The sequence below is a fragment of the Daucus carota genome, chromosome 2 (genome assembly GCF_001625215.2).
Source record: "Daucus carota subsp. sativus chromosome 2, DH1 v3.0, whole genome shotgun sequence".
Lineage (NCBI taxonomy): Eukaryota > Viridiplantae > Streptophyta > Magnoliopsida > Apiales > Apiaceae > Daucus > Daucus carota.
In genome coordinates this window covers 37065661-37088247 of record NC_030382.2, presented here as the reverse complement: position 1 = coordinate 37088247, position 22587 = coordinate 37065661, and the positions used below count along the sequence as shown (strand labels likewise).

Sequence of the window (22587 nt, the reverse complement as noted above, 5' to 3'; positions counted from 1 at the left end):
CATTTGTGAAAAAAATTAACAAAATTTTGGAGACAACAAATTTCTTTTTTTACTCTGAATTTGTTGATCTTGCACTAAACTCTGTTTTTGCAAGTTAGCATGCTGGTGGTAGAAAAAAAAATTCTCTCAAAAAAATAAAAAAAACTTTTGTTTCTATCAGTTTTATGTGGAATACACCCGAAAAATTAAGACTGAACTTGACAGTTGACACATTCACATGAATCATATTCGCATTTTTTCAAACTTTAAATTTAAATTACTAAAAAAACAATTATATAATAATGATATATTATTCATTCCAAAGTTATAAGACAGCCCATTAAAGAAACCTACATAGTACAAACAGAATATGGCTGTATATATAAACCTGAAAATGGAACTTCACAATATAAAAATCATAGATTAAGCTACAATTTTCAAAAGGTGGTAACAAACTAACACTTCTTCCCTGTTTTGAGGATTAGTAGACAATCCTAAAGTAAAGAGATGTATCATCAATTATTAACAAAGCCAGCATTTCTTTATTCAGGTAGCAATTGTGTCCTCTACTAGAGAATGTCTCTGCAAGACTTCAATAGTTTCTACTGCAGCACTGTCAATACAAACACAATGTCAGGAATACATGAAAAGTTAATAAACATGAACCAACAATAAGAGTAAAGAAAAGTAGCTAACGTAGATATATCACAAACCGAACTCTCTTCCATTGTACTCTAATATTAAACAGGCTTCCCAATCAAATGGGTCCAGAGGGATTTATGCATAATGATTCAGACATCAAAGTCTACTAGTTTTAAAGCTATTATGGACTCAACGCAAGAAAAGTGAGTAGGAATAGGTTTGAAAATTCAGGAGTACATATACTGATACGAATGAACGTGGGAGAAATAATGTCATTATATTCAACTTAGAACATTCAACAATCAAGTTTGTTAAAATGAACTTGTAAAGACTGGTTAACCAAACCTATATTTTAGCAAGATTATTAAGTGGTCAAGCTGCTCAATAGCAGAGAGCCCTATTAGCATCTAAATTTTCTAGATACCAAAACATAATACGAAAAGGACTTCGCAATTCGCATATATAACAAATTAACGAACTCTGGCAATTTCAGCATTGTAGATACAGTTCCATTATATTTGCTTAGTATCCTAGATTTCTTCAAATGGATGTGATCGTATCCACTTCCAAAGTCAACAATAATAAAAAAACTCGAACTTAAAAATACAATAATAATTTCAGAACTTTTAATCACAATTATAAATGTTGAAACAAAGACTACTCCCTGCATGATTTAATGAAGAGGATACAGTACCATCATGAAACTCTATACATTAAGAGCATCTCCAACCCAACACCAAAATTGTGTCACTTTTGGTGTAAAAGTCACTCCAATGCAACACCAAAATGGTGTTAAAATTACACCAAATGAATTGGTTGACACCAAATTTGGTGTCAAGTGTTCATTTGGTGTAATTTTTACACCAAATTTGGAGTTTTTAAAAATGCCTACTATACCCTCACACTTATGAGACAAAACAAATTTATTCCTTCTATGTCCCATTACACTTATTTTATCTTATGTTTTTTATTTTTCAATCATAATCATTATAAATTTTCTTCATTTACTATTTAATTCACATTTTTTATTTATTCCAGAATTTCAATAAATTTATATTCTTGTTTAAAAAAATTAAATAATTAAGTTGTTCTCTTGAATTGGTTGATGAATTTATAATTATTTATCCTTGTTTAGTTAACTTGTTAAAATTCTATGTTAAGCAATGATATTGATAATATAAATAATTTGTAAAGTGGAGAATATTCCATTTTATGTGTAAAAAGATTCTTTTTGGTGTAGGATATATGATGTTGATGGGTTGGAGTGAAATATTGAAATGGTGTAATTTTCACACCAAAATGGTGTTAAAATTACACCATTTTGGTGTTATGGGTTGGAGATGGTCTAAGGGAATCTGATCAAGCATCCTCGAGGGTGTGTATTCCTCATTCTTTTTTTAATATACACTATTATGTCAGATAATTTTGTTTAAATCTTCTATACAGAAGAATTATATGTACTCACAGAAATTCAGATGCTTACCTTCCAGGCCTCAGAATTTTGTACTTTCCTATGCTAGTAAGGTCCACAACTGTTGAACCAGCACGCCCAGATGGAAGCACCCCGCCATCATATACGTACGCACAATGTTCCCACAGATTCTGGAAGTCTTTTATGTCTACACTGCTTGGCTTCCCACTAAGATTTGCGCTAGTCAGTGCCAGTGCACTACCAGAACCCCGGGCAATTAACCTAATAAAGTTGCTATCAGGCACTCGAACTCCTATGCTGTTTAATCCAGGATTTAGTGACTTTTCCAAAATACTTGAATCTCCTGTAAAACATCCGAACTCTAACATCTGATCACATAACATAGAAAAGATAACAAGAATATACAAAGTGATGAATCTTTCGAAACTGTACTAATAGTCATGCCGACAAAGGAATAAGTTTTCTACAGAAGTTAGTGATATACTGGGCTTAAAGATAACATACTTGCAAGAAGATGTGACAGACAACACATGCTTACTATCAGTTAACATAGATACTGGGATAATCAGGCACAATACAAGTAAACTTGGATCCAAGTATGAGGCAACTTGAAACAGCAACCTTAAGTTATTTCTCTAGACAGCTAGTTATAGGATGGCCATAATTAATATCATTTCTTAACAATTCTTATATATATGAAGTGTTTGCTAAGGAACAAACCTCGCCTTAAAACCACAGTTACAGGTCCTGGAAGTAAATTATCAAGCAGGCGGGAAGGCAGATGATCTGTTACTGCAAACTTCCCTATGTCCTGTACATCCCCAACACAGATTGCAAGGGGACTTGTATGTTGACGCCCTTTAATCTCATATATCCTATTTACTGCTCCCAAAGAACTGCAATATGCCTCACAATAATATTAACCATTAGAACTATAAGTGATATGAACACAGAATTTTCCAGATATCTTATGTACCACATTTCCGAAAATGAACTAAAACCAAGGGCTGAGTCCAAACCTTAAAAAGTATGCATAAATCACATAATCAATAGTTAGAAAACTATGTTAATTGTAATGTACAAGGAGCATATAATAATGGTGGTGTTTGTTTAAAAAATAAACTCTTACAGGAGATTTCAACTTTTAAGAGGATACCCGTGCGGGAGCAAAGGATTTGGGGGATATAAAATATCTTGATTTGAAAGAGTAAGAAGTTTGTGAAGTATATGGTTTATGATAATGCAATAATCTGACGACCGTTTAGCAAAGACTTATCGCAACGTTTGTGGAATTGAAAGATCGCATGGATGCATATATGTCAACCAGAATGACCTAATAATTTTCTAAATTCACTCCTTACATTACACGTGTTCCAGTGTTCCCCTAAACCAGAAATTAATAAAGAAATATTATAGAAGTTCATTCTTGCAAGCAGTAATTGTGAAATTAGTGGAAACATATGATTTAAAGCATCTTTAAATTACCTAGAGAAACTGTGACCATTCCTCGATATAAATAAAACATACTAAAATATTAATATGCTGATCAGATTAAACCATTAATTACGTGCAGGAATGTAATACATCACAGCACGAGAAACTGAGTTTGAGTTCATGATATATATTCACAGATTATGATAAACAACAATATATTAATTAAAAAAGGTTTCCTAACCAGATAATATGCATACCACGCATCACAAGCAAATCCATAGAGGGTATCAGTAGGAACAGCTATGACCTTGCCAGCTCTAAGGGCTGTAACTGCTTCTTTTGTAAATTCCTCAGTAGCAGGACGCACCAAACCCGGCCCAAGTGGTCCGGCAATTGCTCCACATTTCCATGCCATCTTTCTTCAGTAGTCCCTCTCCCTCAATCCTCAATCAACTCAGCACTTTGTCGGTAATGCAGATCTGGGCACACCTATAACACATATATACATTAGAATTGACAACAGTCGTGTTTAATTTTTCATTCTTGGTTTGCAACTCTTTCAAGAAACCAAATCATTTATATACCATTAACTAATGGAGGATTTTTAATTTTCTTTGGATCCTTATGAGAAATCAAGCCATCTACTAAGCATAAGGTCCAACCACAGTTTTGGTCTAAACAAAATAACACAATGCAGTAAATATATATGAATCATTTTATAAACTATGCAGAAATAAATTCTACATTAAAAGGCAAATGATAATATAGAGAAACCAACATCGACACCAATGGTACCAGCAAACTGTGGTTTCACATCAATATAGATATCACCAGCATAATTTTAGTTTTGAAAGCAAAACAGCATCATTTAATCATTACATTATGTACCAAATTAAAGTCTCCAATTTGTATCAGTAGAATAACATCTATACATTGCACCCTACAACTTACAAGTTTCAAGTTTACACATTGTACAAACACATAGGAGAAAAATTGGAGACTTCTCCATTTGTAAAATAAGAATGCTATTATAGTATAATCCCTTAATGAGGCCACACACTTAATTTAGTAGTAGAGAGTTTCTTGATTAGCTCAGACTTGGTCATTTGTAAAATAAGAATGTTACTACACTAGTCTAATAAGAGACGAGTACTGGAATACATGACCATTTAATTAACATTGATTTAGGATGATTCAATTTTATATATTTCAATTCTCATCCAACATATCTTCTGAGCTTTCTTCCTTCCAAACAGTTCTTCAATCTTCATCCAACAATTCAGTCATGACCAGTACTCTCCGCCTCCGACCATCTACCGATGGCTCAACTATCACAGCCACCGCAAAAATTCTGAGAACGACACCCATATACGCATCCCACGATTGCTAATGAATGAGTATAATGCACTTCAAATGCTTGCTTCAACCAGCGTATTTAGTAGGAACAAAAGGCTACAATTCTAAAATGCAGTAAACCAGGCCACTATCCTCAACCAAGTATTTCAATCAATTCTTCAGCAACATTCCAACTCCCATTAAATAAATCAAAACTACCTCGAACCAAACACTCCCAACTATCCAACTTACAAAAAACAATCACTCTGAACTTTCATCAAACACTTAATTTCACAAATCAAAGCCTTGCTCACAATCCATTATATACATTGCTCAAACTCTAAATTCACAAATTTATCAAGTGGGCATCACTGTTTTAGATAACCATAACTTAATAAGTAAGAAAACACAAATTAATGCAAATAATAATTTCAAAACTGGCATAAAAAAAATATACATAAAAAAATGAATAAAGGAGAGTGTATAGTACTAGAATGGGTAATAAAAGCTGAAGATAAAAGAATACCTGATTCTTGAGGAGACCCAGTTCACAAATGGCTTCTCCGAGACAGTGGGAGTGGCGGCGCAGACAATGGGATAGAGCTTCTTACACACTTTATTCAACTCAAAAGATGTTTTGTCGTTCTGAGAATACAGGGGCGTTTGGGTGAGCTTAAGTGCTTATTGTTTAAAAATTAAAATAAATAAGTGGTTAGAAGTTAGAAGCAAGATAAGACTTATAAGTGATTAAAGTGTTTGGGAAATAAGTAGAAGGCCTGAAACAAAAGCTAGCATTCCTAGCTTTTTATAAGTGCTTCTTGACTTATTACACAAACGGTACGAATAAGTGCTCATAACTTATAATCCAGAAGCTGGACTTATAAGTGCTAGCCAAACACCCACATAGTGTTTTTTAAGTGGCTTTTAGATTTTCTTTTGTTTAAGAAAATCATTGAATATATATTTGATTTTAGAAACGTAAGGAATATTTATTTGAAATAAGCTCTCAAAATTCAAATTATTCTGTTAATAGGTTAGGAAAAACAGACTTTCATAAGGGAAAATGAATCATAACAAATATAAAATTTCATGTTTTAGAAAAAGGAATTAGCTAATTACTTTATTTAATTGATAAGACTAATACAGTAGATTGAGTCAAAACGATACCCACATATTTTTGTTAACAATACCCACATGTTTTTATATTTTATAACAAAGTATAGGTAATTATTTGATAAAAAAAAAAAAAGAAATCTTTGTTGTATAATAAATTAACTTTCTTGTTCTATATTCACTCAACAATTGTAAAATATTTATATATATGGAATTAGCAATAATAAGAAGAAAAAAACAATTTAATTAGGGAAAGAAACACGTTTAATCCTAAATTTTTTTATGTATATAAGATGCTACACTGTCATTTAGTGAAAGATTGTCCGTCCTACAATTTTTCACATCTAGGAAAAAAAGTTTTTTATTTTTTTAGCTAAACGTATACTAGTATCATTCGTATGTTCTATGATAATACTAGTTCAGAATCCGCGCGTTGCGGCGGCCTATAAAAATTATATTAATGATTCAATATTAATATTTGTAAAATTAAATAATTTTGTGGCTGTCTATAAAATATATATTAATGTTTCAAAATTAACATTTGTAGGATAAAATAATTTTTATACTAAAAAAATCTTGATGTAATGCCAATACTAATATATAAAATTGAAAAAATTTAAAACACAACGAATCTTAATTTTATTTGTGTTTTTTTAAAAAATTAATCATATTTTTACATTGTCACCTTCCTCCAATTTTTTTGGATTGATTGTGCACAAAAACATCAAACTTAAATCTTTAAGATAGCGGCCTATAACTACCCTTGCTTTTAACAACCTTTATTTTTTAATACCGTATAAACAACCTTCACTTAAAAGTTGCTTGAACGGAAACAGATTATGCATGCGTAATTTTTTCCTCTATACAAAGTAAATCATATAAAAATTAACAATAAATATATCCGATGAACAAAATAAATATTATAAAAGAATAAGCAACAAACATATATCACTAATAGTTAATTTATTGATATCATCCATCAATATCATGTCAGGATTATATTCTTTTCCCGTGTTTGGATTTGTCGACTCCCACATAGCGGTCTATAACTGTCTTTACTTGCAACAACCTTTATTTTTTTAATACTGGATAAACAGCCTTCACTTATCGTTGTAGAAGAACGGCACCACCGAGCTAGAAATCGAGCAAGAGAACTATCACCTGAAAAAGGTAGTGTTGTGATATTGAAAGAGAGGAGGCTATGTTCAGATGATCCAAAACCCTACAATTTATGGGGTATATATAGGTACAGAGAGACTTGTGTGCTACTTTTTTCCATAATTAAATAATCTAAAACAAAATCAGATTAAATTTTCAAGGTACTATATTCCATAAATAATCTGAAACAAAAATAATCTGAAACAAAATCAGATTAAATTTTCAAGCTACTATATTCCATAAATAATATGAAACAAAATCAGATTCTGAAACTTGCTTCTAATATACCCGAAACTAAAAAAGGTAGTTCTAATTTTTGATATTTTTCATCCAAATATTCTAAAAAATTAGAAAAATAGAACGGAGTGATGTGAGAGGCGCCACCTACACGCCCCTCGCTTCTCCTTTATATAAGTATATTGATTGGCTATATTTGAGAGTTAGTGGTTAACGAATTAAATTAGATATTTTGACTGGCAGATTGAATTAGCAATTTCTTGTAAAACTGTTCGATAAATAATTGTTTGATTAACTTTTTATGACACATACCAAAATCTATAATCTAAAAAACTCTTCAAAGTAACTTTTTAAAAAATTAGCTTTTTAAGACCAAACATTTGTTTCAATCCGTTAACTATCAAACACTAACATTAGCGTATTGAAATAGTCAAACCTCTGGAACACCCGATTCTCTTATTTACCCCACCTCTGACTTCCAAACACGACCATTATATTCTGCAATCTCCTCCGCGGTCCCTAGCCTCCAACCGCACACAGCTAGATTTGAGTAAGGCCTGAAAGTGACAAATTGAGACCTCAACCCTACACATGTAGATTTTTTTGGGTAAGGCCTGCAAGTAACAAACTGAAAGGAACCCTCCAAGATCTCTAACCCTGCACAGATTTGAGTTGGGCCTGACGTAACAAATTGGAAGGAACCGTATACGACTGAAAATGGACAGCAATTCATAACCTGCAAACAGATGGGAATAATATCCGCGTTTTCTGCTGAAAGAAAACGCTTTACTTCATACACTACATACATATTTCATCCAGCCAGCCATTCTGCATTCAATAGTCAATACATTATTTCCTGTGTAAGAATACAAGCACATTTCTTATAGCAACATATCACAGGCCCCAAAAGACAAGGTTGTGTACAAATTACAGTAATCCAATATAAGCATATCCGAAAGTACACTCAAACTAACGCTGTAGCTTTGTACACACTACAAATCAACCAGAATTAGGAGGGAAAAACATTGTATTCTCTAACGGATTCCTTGAAAATTTATCACCTAATAATCTGTTACAACTATATGTGCAAGTGATTATCAATAGAGTCAGCAATCTCACAATGCCAAAACCTCAAGCTTTAACACATCTTTCCGAGTAGCTCAAATTAACCAGGGAAGGAGTAACTGACTGTTGCTATACAAAGAGGATCTAACAAGTTAGTGTGTATCTGTCAGAAACTTTGTACTGCTCAAGCAAAAACTTGGGTTCTGCTCTCATGGCATCATTCCCCTCTGTATACTATTTCGTTCGCACCAACATAGGTATGGTGGGATTGGTCCCTCTTCTGCAACAATCCAAGGATGCTCTGCAACATTTGCTAGCGACATCCGCTGATCTGGATCTGCAAAATGATTTTTATTAAGTGAAACAAAGAAAACAATCTCAAGGGAGAGAGAATCAGTAAAACTAGTTGTCAAGAAAGAAACGCATGAAACAGACCTTTGCAAAGGAGCCCCTGTATTAAATCCTTAAGCAAAGGGTTCATATTATCAGGGAGGAACAGTTCGTTGGAAACAATCTGGATAGAAATGGAAAGATGACTTGGATGAGACTAGGCCACATAATATGAGTGCAGAAGTAATGTAAATCTTTTCATTATAGTCACAAGGACGTTACAGATATATCGACACTGGAACATAGCATTCCTCACCTTGTCATATGTATCATGCAGATTATCTCCAAGAAATGGGTAATTACCCAATACCATACAGTACAAGGTTGCTCCAGCTGCCCAAGTGTCTGCAGCTTTTCCATGATATGTTAAACCTGGAAAATAACAAGGGCAAATGACTACTTTAGTTTGTAATGTATTTGAGACTCCAATACATCTTAGTATTGACTGTTCAATTCCATTTGTATTTCACACAAGGAGTACTGTCGCACCTAAGCAACACTCTGGAGCAGTGAAAACAGGAGTCCCAGGTGAGCGACGAAGCACATCATTGTCATCCTTCATATAACAAGGCTTAATTAGAAGACGAAAACAAGCCTCATGCAATTGTAAACATAAAATTGCGACAACTGAAAGAACATTGACACTGAAAATTTTACTCTATTTCAAAGGAAATTTATACCAAAGCGAGGACCCTTCCTTTTTTCTACTCAGTTGACGCGTTTCTACATAATTCTATCTTACACGTACTGCTAAAGTAACCCTCTCTCAACGGCGTAATGTAATACTAATGTACTATGCCAGAGTGCAGTAAAAGAGAATTAAAATGTCAGTGGATGACCGCGCCAAAACTTTGTAGATCCTCTGTTCAATTTCAGGGGTAGGGGCTCTTTTTCAAAAAACAACACATATCTAGTCTGGTCTAGAAGGTGTGCGTATATTACAACTCTGAGCTCTTAAAATAAGTCGGAAATTCAGAAAATCATGCAATCTAAGCTTAAATTTAGCTATATTTAAAGAAAGAGTAGGCCAATGTTTTTTCAATTAATCATCCGCTCCAAGAGTAAAGCAACTTAGTATATTGTTATTATACTAACAGTTTGCACCTCATAAAAAAATCATGTAACTACTTGAAGTAGATAGCATACTTGATGATTATGCTTAGCACATTAAGCAAAAAACAGAATATAGCTCAGTACCTCAAAAACCTGGCTGACGCCAAAATCAATAATCTTTACTGTACCAGAGCTAGTAATCAATAGATTGTCAGGTTTAATATCACCGTGCACAATATTCTGTAGTCCAAAGCAAAAAAAAAAAACTTTATGACTGGTAAAATGAGACATTATGATAGGTTAACAAACATCGTACAAAAGAATCAGCATATAACAGCTTACTGATCTATATAATAGAATATACAGCAATCAAAATGCATGCCAAACTTGAAAAAATATCAAAAATATAATATTTTCGTGGCATTATCTGAAGGTTTTTATTCAAAGGTGCATTGCAGGAGGCCACAGACAGAAATAGAATATTGAAAGTATAGAATTGTTAGTTTTAAAAGGGGCATCTCAGCCTTCCATCTTTCTAAATTGTTGTTTTATACTTCTGCTAAATGCAATATTGAATGCAAAAAATAGAACTCAAACCATGTAACTGTGTGAATGGAAGTAAATTGAAATTATATATGATATGCATTAGCATATATCAGAGATATAAGAATGCCCATATAAATTGGCACATGTGACCATAGTTTGGAATATTAAGTTACAAAGTACAAACCATTATATTAACGACAAAAAACTACAGTACATATAGGCATGTTGCTAGAATTCAATTTTCAAGCCTATCGTAGGACATAGGAGTTAATTTAAAACCAAATATTAATAAAAATAACCTAGTACACATAAATTTACTATAAACTATTATAAATAGTTGACTTTCATTCTCAAAGTACTACATGTCTAGGAAGTTATTCTGCATAATAATCTTTAAAAAGAGAAGACGTGGCATTGAGCAAATAGGTCAAGTAAATAATGTCATTATGTTTAAAGATTATGTACTAAATTTGGTGATAATTAATTATAAAAAAAAAAAAGACAAAGTTAATCTACCCCATCATACATGAGCATGGAGATACATCAAGCCAGAAACTACATCACGGAAATACTTCCGGGCAGCAATTTCTCCACAACTACCTGGTGGACTCGAACCCTCCCAATCCCATTTTCCGTCAATGTATTCGAGAACTGACCAAAACAAAAGATAAGACTTACTCAGGGATGTTGCATTTGTGAGCCATGTGCGTTTGAGGGGGAAGAGAGAGTGTGCGTGTGTGTGTGTGTGTGTGTGTAATATAATAGAGACTGAGAAAGAGTAAGAAAGTGTGTACCCATGTAGAAGTGATCTGTCGTTGGGTCGTCAATTACCTCCACAAGATTTACTATGTTTGGGTGCTCCACTATTTTCATAATTAGAACCTTCAAAAATAATTCAACTATTAACTATATAATGAAGATAATGCTAATGGAAACTAAGCATACAAGTTATCCAACCAAACATAAGCATTAGTTCATTAAATTACATCACAAAAAAAAATAAAAAATGCTTGGCTAATAGAGTGATGTTTGTAAATAAAGCAGAAGTAAACATATGACAAGGCAACTAAAATAAAAAAATTGCGGATACAAGGACTACAGATTACAGAAAGCTACAGAATGATACCTCACGTAGAACATCTGTCATTGCCGTCTCTGATGGTGCTACTCGCAGCTTTAACAAATGAGACTTATGAAAGGCCTACAATTGTAAAGTGAACAGTAAATACATGTATTAAATCACCAAACAAATTCCTAAAGACTGATATTTCCTTTTCCAGTGTGCAATAATGTCAGGAGCAGTGACTAGTGAGACGGAAACAGTTTCTACTTCAATGTGAAATTAAGCTTCAAACATTTCTTTTAAGTATTTTCTATCACTGCAAATAATTTTGACATAGTACTGCACTACTGCTATGTGCTTAATTTAGTTAATCAATCTTCATTACATCATCATGATGAAACGAAGACAAATTCAAATAGACAGCCTAAACCAGCCTCAAGGTAGATGAATACTAGAAAAAGGAATGATTTAAACATTTGGATAGCAGGAGCATAGAAGAAAAAACAAGATCTTTAATATAAGCACACTTTACATCAAAAAATATAATCAAGGAAAAAACATATGATAAAAAATTTAAAAATGAAATAGCATATTCTGAAGGATAATGAACACTCTCATGAGTGAAGTGAGCTACCTTAATTGCGTAGTGCTTCCCGTCGATGCTGTTGCGATACAGAACCTGTTCATATAAGAAAACTGTGAAATATTATCTCTTTTAGACAGATATGAAATAGTATCAGCCCTGAGCTTACCACTTTCCCATAGCCACCAGCAGCAATCTTGCGCACATATACATACTCATTAACCATCTTGTTCCCATCGTCATCCTAACAATTATTCAAAAAAGTAACAGCGTGAAAGTTCAGTGTTACTGCTTTAAAATCAAAGATGGGCATCTAGTAAAGGTATTGATAATATATAAGAAGAGATATGCTATCATTTTGTTGCATTTAAAACCTTAAAACTATATTACGCAGAAGAAACACATACTAACATATATGATGATTGATGACTACCAGTTACACAGAAATAGCTTCAGTGTTTAAGTTGCAAGCTAAATAATTGATGCTAACAGCCAAGAGGAACCAAGTGAAAGGCTGCTAAAGCTATTTTAGCAATACCATTTCAAATGATTCTACGAAGGACACTATCATTTCGGATACTGTAATGTGGTTACTAAGTATTACATAGATTATTACATAGATTAAAATAAAAAGCTCAAACTTATTAAACCAAGAGCTGAAATTTTTGAAGAGAACACTGACAGACACTATATTGGCAGTTTTCGGGCGGCAAGTCAAGTGGCTTAGCTTCTACTTCAGCCATATCAAGGCTACTTTAATATGGTTGACAAATGAAATCACAAATTACTGCAAACATGACACACGAAACTGTAACTTTTTATATCGATAGATGTCAGCATGATAGTTATGTAAACTTACATAAGCTAAATGTATATATCAGTTACTAATTTCAGATCTGCTGGACAAATATTGAAGATAAGAACATGTAAAATGCACACCGTCAAAATAAAACTACCATGTAAGATAGTAACTATCTATCAGAACTTCAAAGAATGACGCAGTGCCCTTGTTATTATTATTCCTTTTGCTAAATAATGCAGTGTTTTTTATACAAGCATGTCTTAATGTAATTCCAATATATGTTCAAAATCTAATACACCTTACACATTTTACCTCTGAACGGATCAATATGTAAGTGTCCTTGACAGGAAACTCCCTGCAATGTAACCCCTTTTGAATTCTGTAATGTATAATCTCTTCAGCTCGTTTTACCAGACTTTGGAAATCATCGTCGCCATTTCCAGAATCTGTTACGTCGCCATTAAGATCATAATCACCTTCATCTTCTTCAACATCGTCTTCTACATCTTCATCCAACAGCAACTGCTGTGAAGTGTCAGTGTGATCGTGGTAGCAATTGTTGTGCCTCACTACTGTTTTGGACTTTCTTCTAAACGAGAATCCGAAACAATTGCAACAACCCATCTGGATCAGTCTCCCTACAGTATATACTTTTCCCCACATATAACCTTGGCTCTTGAAATATATCAACCAAACCTAAGAACAAAATCACTAAAAATTAACCCCATACAGAACCACCCCAATTGTTAAAACAATTCAGCAAATACTAACATTTCACGATATTCAACCACAAAACTAAGCTAGAAGCCATTGAAAAATCAAAATCATACCCGAAAAATGAGGGATACAAGCTTCACCCAAAAAATAATCAACTCACAGCTCCAAAGGATGCCATTCGGAGACGTAAAAGAAACAATCAATTAAACTGATGCCATTCCAATTCAACACCAGCATCTCGAAAACTCCAGCTTAATACCAAATCAGACAAAACACACCACTCCTTAACTTTTAAGCCAGCAACAACCTTTGACCTATTCCAACATGAAACAAAACACCTTTACAATACAAAATTACAACAGGCATTAAATTAAAAACACAGATCATCAACATTAAACAATCATTAAAAAGGTTGTTATGTAAGTCTCTAGAAACATCCAACACAGCTGACATGTGACAGCAAATATACATACACATATAGATACAACATGTGTTTATGAACAGCTAATGAATCGTAAACAATTATCAGATACACGCACCTGTAGAATTGTAAATGAATTTAAAACCCTAGTTAATCGTGATGTTATCAACCATACAATTGTAGCGATCAGAATTATAGTTTAATTATTATATTTATGATATATTAAGAAAAGGAAAAAGATGAACCCTAATTTGCAATAGTATCACGGGACAGCATATACTTTTCCGATATTTGAAATGGAGAGCTGGAATAACGTTTTATTATTTTTATTATTATAATCTATCAATCCAATTGTTTATAGGAGTATTATCTTTGATATAATTTTATTCTGCCTTTTTATCTCATTCCTCGACAAAAAGGTGGATGCTTTGGATTGTTTAATTTTACTTTTTAAAATTTTTTAGTCAAGTTCTTTCACTCATTTTCAAATCCTATATTTTAGAGTTTTTTAACTAGAAAAAAGATTTATTTTATTTTTTTCTCTTGTCAAAATTTGGAGATATGACTTAAAAAAATTAATCTTTCTTTTTTTAGCTCTAAAGCATAGGCACTAGTATAAACTGAAAATGAACATATCGGAATTCAGAAAAATATTTTTTCATTAATATTATTTAATTGCGAAAAATATTTTATAAAAAATGATGATAAAAACAATAATATATACAAAATGTGTAATTTTAAATTTCATCACGAAATGTGTAGTTCTGTCTATCCTTATTAATTGTGTTGAATATTGTTGAGATGTTTGCATCTTTTCGTTCATCCAACAATCTTAAATTTTCCGTTATTAACATACACACTACATAATAATGAATTAAAGTTTACTAGAAGACTTTATAATATCTTAGACTGTCATAGGTTAGAAATTTGTTAGTGGAACGAAAATACGCAAACACCGTCCAAAAAAATAACATAATTAACTGAATTGACAAAATTATATATCATGTGACAACTTTCAAAAATTTGATATTTCAATTGATTGTTCTTTAACTTTAAAAGTGATGTCACGATCGGCACACAAAATGCATTTTAATTATTATTTAATGAAAATTTTATACAGTCATATCGCTTCCATTTATACACATATAAGTTATACTAATTTCAAAATATTTATTACTTTTTATAAATCTATATCGTGTTATTAAATCGAACATGCATAAATTTTTTTGTTGACTTGTAATATGATGTCGTTCATTATAATCATGAAATTTTCTAAATCAAATTGATTAGAATTATTTGAATGAAATTTTTTAAACCTCACCGATCATAATATTATTAAAGTAAGAGGTTCAAACTCCACTAATAACGTATTAAATAAAATATTCCAAAATATCAATGAATAATGTTCGAATATTGTAGATAGTACATTAAAATAATATATATCATAACAACTCACGCAGGACAATTTAAAAAAAAAAACAAAGAAAACTATCATAACACTGTATTTTTCATAAAAAATGATTTGTTAAGATTATAATTTCAAAATTAAACACTAATTAAACATAATATATGAAATCAAATAACCGAACTTATCCAAATCATTAATATTAAATATTATATAATCCAAAATAGAATCTCTCTCGCACACACACATATATTTTGCACGATTAATATTATATAGAATCATGTTATTTTTAATCTATATTTATTGTTAAACATGTTAGATACTATTATTATTCATCATAAAAGGTTAATTAGCTTAAAATTAGAATTTAGTTCAAGTTTTAAATGAGATTGTATATGCGATTCTAAAGTGTTTTTCTTTTGTTCTTATTTTAGGGTCTTCTTCGGTGAGCAATACCTCTCATATATATATATAGCGAGGTTCAAAAAAGACCAGGGCTTAGGAAGAGAACCGAGAGACCATAAATCTGACCATCCATTATCAGTTGATCCTATGGCCTAAATTATATACGCATTAATCAGTATTTATACTATCTAGCAGTATATGTAATAAATTATGTATACATACATCACATTAATTCAATCATGTATTTCCATATACAAAACGATTGCATTAAATATTGTCTACACATTTAATGGTGGACTTTTATATATTTCCATAATCAAGTTATTTCAATAAATTCATGAATCTATATTTCCATATTCAAGTTATATCAATTATCTTGCACAATATCTTATTTAATTAGTATCCATATATACTTCTTAAATCATTTATATCTATTTTTCATAACCAAGTTCATCAGCTATACAACTCGAGACAATCAAAATCGGACCCATCACTTTAAGAATCTAACACATTTTGTGAACTTCCCATAAAAAGCCTAGTTATGTATTTAATATTTTATAAAAATTATTTTAATTTAGATCTCTTATGTGTTCTATCAAGTGATCTATTAATATAAATAATATTTTGAGGGTTAGTTTTTACTCAAGTTTATTATATCTTGTCACCTTCACCCACGTATCAATTAACAATGAGAAAATTTTATTGTGTTTTCAATGAACACCTTAAAGATTCTTGTTAAAAAAAGTTAATAAATTAATATTCAAAAATTATAATTAGCCAGTAAATATATTATATATAATTGTAACAAAAAATGAGATTTTCTTCTTTAAACCATAATAGTAATAAATACAATAGGTTTTGCAGATATTGCTAGTAGAAACTTGTAGGTATTTATTGAAGTTTTCTTTTATTTTTTAGATATTAGTATGTAATTATTCTTATCGACTTCATGAACTAGTAATGGAATCTCTTTTATTGTGTTCAATCCTTAGTAACAACTTTTTAAATCCTTAATAGAATTTCATGTAGAGAATTGAAAAAGTTGCTCTTAATGATTTAATGTCTTAATTTATATGGAGATTCTATAAGATGTTTATGATAGTGATGAAATATATAATAAAACACTTTAAAGAATTCATTGAACGTTAATATTAAGATTCCCTTAAGTGTTTTATTAGCAAAAACCACATAAGATTCCAATAAAATTTATACTAAATATTTTGATATAGATTTTACACTAATGCATCTGTTAAAAGAATCTTAATAAATATATGACTTACAATAAATTATATCAAAAATTTATTAGTATTATTTGCTTTAAAAAATTAAATAAAATTATTAGTATATGAAACACTTAATGCATCAATTAGAAGAATCTTAATATAACATTAATATTCTCTTAAGTGTTTATTAATTTTAAATATTATTTTTAAGAACTTATGAGACTCATAAATGTATGACTTAAATAAATTAGAAACACTTGATGCATCAATTAGAAGAATCTTAATAAATATATGACTTATATGAAACACTTAATGCATCAATTAGAAGAATCTTAATAAATATATAACTTAAATAAATTTTATCAAATATATTTTACTTTTTTTAAAAATAACATATAATAAAATCATAAAACATATATATGACTGATTAACGAAACACCTAATAAAAATTTTAATGAGAAATTTTTATATAATAAATGTTCTGATAAGTTTTTTAATGAATTTAGTTTACTATTTTCTTTACGAAGTGTCAAATATAATTTATTGTTACAATATTTTATAGAATCTCAGTTCGAATTTAAGAGATCATATAATAAAATTTATTAAGATCGATAACATGTTTTATTACACAGATTTGCAAAGTGTTTTACTAAAATTTAATATTTTTATTTTTGTTTTTGTTTTAACAGCTGTCCTACTAAAATTTACTACAATTTTTTAGTCAACTAAATGTTCTACTAAGTGTTTATAAAAGTGTTCTAATAAATATTATTAGAGATAAGTTTTTTTAAAAAATATTATTCTATTAACAGTTATAATGTACATTTTATTAATGACCTAACAAAAATTTCAATGTGTCATGCTTTTAATATTATCTGTTAAGTGTTCTACTAATTATTAACAATTTAGTAAGAGATCAACATAATTTAATTATTATCATTTTTGTTATATAAACTGATCCAAGATATAGTATTGCGTAAATATATTCTTTCCAAATCTGAAAAGATAAGAGCACAATATCTCATTTCCAAAATAAAAAGATTATTCAATCACTACATAAATGCATAATATATCCTTTCCGAATCTGACAAGATCATTAAATATCTGCATAAAAGCATATTATTATCTTCCATAAATACACAGCTTATACAGATTTGAAATTTAAAATATTTCCTCCATTAATAGGTATAATTACAGTATTGCTATTTTAAGATGTATTCAACATAGTATATTCAACATAGTATAAAAATACTAACTAATAGATGGTCTAGATGGAGTCTCTTGGGTCTCTTGATAACAAGGGTCTCTCTAGAACTCAACTCTATATATATATATATATATATATATATATATATATATATATATATATATATATATGCTCATGATCAAATAGAAACCAATTTTAAAATAAAAACTAGAAACCAATACAAGTTAGTGATATTCTCAGTACAATTTAGTGATTATCTCTTTAGGATTTAGTGATCTGTGCTGCAGAATTTAGTGAAAACTCAATCTCCAGATATTAACCAGCTTAGAATCTCCAGATCTGTTCATGTTTTCGATTCAGATGGTGGTGATAGTGGTGGAGATGGTGGAGGTGAAGGTGGAGATGGAGGAAAGATGATTGTAGCGGAGGTTTGGGCGGCTTGAAGTAGGGGGTTGGAGCGTTGCCGGAATAGTGGCGGCTCCGCCTTTGAAGTTGAGTCGAGGTGGAGAAAGAAGTATGAACGAATCTGAAGGAGGTTGAAGCGGCGATTAAGATGGGCCTGGTGAAGATGGAGGTGTGGAGGTTGTGTTGTTAAAGAAATAATGGAGGTGGAGGTGGAGATGGAGATGGAGGTGGTGGTTATGGAGGGGGTGGGCGGCATAGAGGTGGTAGTGGTTATGAAGGAGGCGACGACGGAGGTGGTGGTAGTGGAGGTGAGGTTGGTGAAGATGGAGGTGGGTTTGATGAAGATGGAGGTGGAGATGGGGTTGTTTAAAAATTTAGTGGTATTTGCTTTAGGATTTAGTGATATTTCAGTTTGGTTTTTAGTTTCTTGGATAAGGAGGTTTCTATTGGAGTAAAACTCTATATATATATATCATCAATCAATATATATATATAAAGGAGGATGCGAGAGTCTCTAGGATTGTTCGATTCAGTTTTCTGATTTTTCTTGAATTTCGGAGAGATAATATAGTTATAATTCAAAAAATCATGTTTAATAATTCTAAAGGTACAATTCTTTTTCTATTGCGTAGAGTCTCTAGGATTGTTCGATTCAGTTTTCTGATTTTTCTTGAATTTCGGAGAGATAATATAGTTATAATTCAAAAAATCATGTTTAAGAATTCTAAAGGTACAATTCTTTTTCTATTGCGTTCCAAAAATAATACAATTCTTCTTCTTATTTAGGAATCATAAGGGTAATACAATTCTTATTGTTAATTATATATTAATATATGACTTATTAAAATCTTAAAGTCCTAAACAAATGTTTATACTAATTATAATATTTTTTATTAACGATATGTTTAACGGAAACATGACTCAAAATAATTTTTATGCAATTATAATATTAATTCGTATTAAAATTTATAAAAAAATATTCTTAATTAGTATTGTGTTTGAGGGGAGGGCGGTCCAAATTAATTTTTATCTAAATAATAAAAAAAATTATTAGTATTATGTTTGACGGGAAAACGGTTAAAACAATTTTTTACCTAAGTTATAATGTATTTTTTTTATTAAAACGGGACCATGACTTAAATTAATTTTTATCCAATTATATCTTTAACTTTATCATAATTATAATAATTTTTTATTTGTATTGTATTTGACGGTAGGGCGACTAAAACTAATTTTTTATTAGTATTGTGTCTGATAGGATGGCCACTTAAACAAATTTTTATACTAATCACAAATTTTTATACTAATCATAATATTTTTTATTAGTGATATGTTTAACCGGAACATGACTCAAAATAATTTTTATGCTATTATAATATTAATTCGTATCAGAATTTTTACAAAATTTATAACGCCGCCGCAAGGCGTCTCTAGAATTGTTCGATTCAGTCTTCTAATTTTTTTTTTAAATTTCGGAGAGAAAATATAATTATAATTCAAAAATATGGTTCAAGAATTCTAAAAGTAATACAACTCTTTTCTTATTGAATTTTAAAGATGATACAATTCTTTTTCTTTTTTATTTACTACTTCTTATTGAATTCTAAAGATGATACTATTCTTTTCACTTTGGATTTTAAAGGTAATACAATTTTTTTCTTACTTAAGAATCCTAAAAGGAGTAGGATTATATTTATTTAACAATCATAGATAAAATACAATTTATATTTAGGATTTTTTTTTTAACGTAGGAACCCGCAGCCGCTGCCCTTCGGGTTATTTGTAGGGTAATACGTACGATTTTTATTTTCGATTTAGCCTTAAAATTTTATTTTTAATTTCGTATAGAAAATTAAGGGTTATAAAGATATTAATCATTAAAAAAACTAATAGTAAAAAAATTGGGTACATAAAAGAATAATAATTTTTAACTAATAAATAGGAATCATAAAATAAAAATAATTAACAAAAAAATAGGTTATATAAAATAAGAATCATATATTAATTTTATAATAATGTAAATGATTCTTAATTAGTATTGTGTTTGACGGGTACGGGAGACGGCCCAAACTAATTTTTATCTAAATAATAATAATTTTTCTATTAGTATTATGTTTGACGGGAAAGTGGCTAATATAATTTTTATCTATGTTATAATTTTTTTTTGTTAAAACGGCGGTTCCAAATAATTACAAAAAAAAATAGGATATATGAAATAGGAATCATATATTGATTCTATAATAATGTAAATGATTCTTGATTAGTATTGTGTTTGATGGGCACGGGAGGCGGCCCAAACTAATTTTTATCTAAATAATAATAATTTTTCTATTAGTATTATGTTTGACGGAAAATGGCTAATATAATTTTTATCTATGTTATAATATTTTTTTGTTAAAACGGCGGCTCAAAATAATTTTTATCCAATTATAATTTTTAACTTTATCATAATTAGAATAATTTTTATTAGTATCGTGTTTGACAGTATTGCGACTCAAACTAATATCTAAATTATAATATTTTATTATTAGTATTGTGTTTGACAGGAGAGCGGCTCAAATTAATTTTGATTTAAATTATAATATTTAATTTTATCATAAAAATAATAATTATGAATTAATATTGTCTTTCATGAGAGACCGGTTCAAACTAATTTTATTATTAGTATTGTGTTTGACAAGATGGCCATTTAAACAAATTTCTTTACTAATTATAATATTTTTTTTATTAGTGATATGTTTAACGGAAAGATGACTCAAATTTTTATGTTTTTATAATATTAAAAGTAATACAATTCTTTTCTTATCGAATTCTAGAGATGATACAATTCTTTTCTTTTTTAGTATTTCTTATTGAATTCTAAAGATGATACAATACTTTTCTTATTTGGTAATCCTAAAAGAAATAGAATTATATTTATTCAAACTAATTATAATAATAGATAAAATACAATTTATATTTATTTGAATCATCTTCCCGTGAAACATCTCATTAATAAAAAAATATTATAATTAATATAAAAATTTGTTTAAGTGGAGGATGCGGGCGTCTCCAGAATTGTTCGATTCAGTCTTCTGATTTTTCTTAAATTTCGGAGAGAAAATATAGTTAAAATTCAAAAAATAAGGTTCAAGAATTCTAAAAGTAATACAACTCTTTTCTTATTGTATTCTAAAGATCATACAACTCTTTTCTTATTCAGTATTTCTTATTGAATCCTAAAGATGATATAATTCTTTTCTTATTTGGTAATTCTAAAAAAATAGGATTATATTTATTCAAACTAATAATAATATATAAAATACAATTTATATTTAAGATTTGTAAAATAATATGTACAATTCTTATTTTCGATAAGATATATTGAATATGTAGTTGAATTTTATATATAAAATTCGACAAGATATTAGTACATTCTTTTACTTATTTAGGAATCATAAAAGAGTAGGATTCTGTTTATTCAAAGTAACAATTATAGAACAAATATAATTAAAAAATACAATTCTTATTTTTAAAAGCTATAAAAATTTTCTTTCAGAAAAAAGTTATAAAAATTATAATTTTATTTTATTAATTTTTTTCAAATTATATATTTAAAAAATAAAAACCAACATCTTCCAGAATCTCACATTGTGTTCGTAGCTAAACTCACGTCGTTCCATAATGATCAACAAGAAAATAAAATCTCTATCGTGAAAACATCTTTGACATCTTCGCAATCTCACTCAGATAGTATGCATGGACTTACAACCAATCTCGACAATAATTCGGTTTAGTTTTATAATTTTCTTGAATTTCGAATAGAACATAGAATTTTAATTCAAAAAATCAAATTTAAGGATCTTCTTATTTGGGAAACCTAAAAAAATAGGATTATATTTATTTAAACTAACAATAATAGATAAAAAACAATTTATATTTAACATTTGTAAGGTAATACATACAATTTTTATTTTTAATTTAGTCTTATAA

The 22587-nt window shown here is 29.7% G+C and overlaps 2 protein-coding genes across 2 annotated transcripts; both read right to left on the bottom strand.

Moving 5' to 3' along the window:
* Positions 1-271: 271 nt before the first annotated feature.
* Positions 272-5497, bottom strand: LOC108206167 (uncharacterized). The gene is made up of 5 exons (XM_017376379.1): positions 5349-5497; positions 3745-3976; positions 2774-2949; positions 2105-2396; positions 272-592 (listed from the first exon to the last, which is right to left on the bottom strand). Exons 2-5 carry the CDS (start codon positions 3900-3902, stop codon positions 526-528), a joined length of 693 nt encoding a protein of 230 aa, XP_017231868.1. The 5' UTR covers positions 3903-3976; positions 5349-5497; the 3' UTR covers positions 272-525.
* A 2682-nt stretch (positions 5498-8179) lies between these two features.
* On the bottom strand, positions 8180-14276 carry LOC108205632 (serine/threonine-protein kinase GRIK2). The gene is made up of 13 exons (XM_017375619.2): positions 14089-14276; positions 13663-13863; positions 13145-13528; positions 12200-12274; positions 12082-12126; positions 11511-11585; positions 11179-11266; positions 10911-11035; positions 9983-10078; positions 9275-9341; positions 9042-9157; positions 8831-8909; positions 8180-8732 (listed from the first exon to the last, which is right to left on the bottom strand). The coding sequence occupies exons 3-13, from the start codon at positions 13493-13495 to the stop codon at positions 8605-8607; spliced, it is 1245 nt and encodes a 414-aa protein (XP_017231108.1). The 5' UTR covers positions 13496-13528; positions 13663-13863; positions 14089-14276; the 3' UTR covers positions 8180-8604.
* Between the last annotated feature and the right edge of the window lie 8311 nt (positions 14277-22587).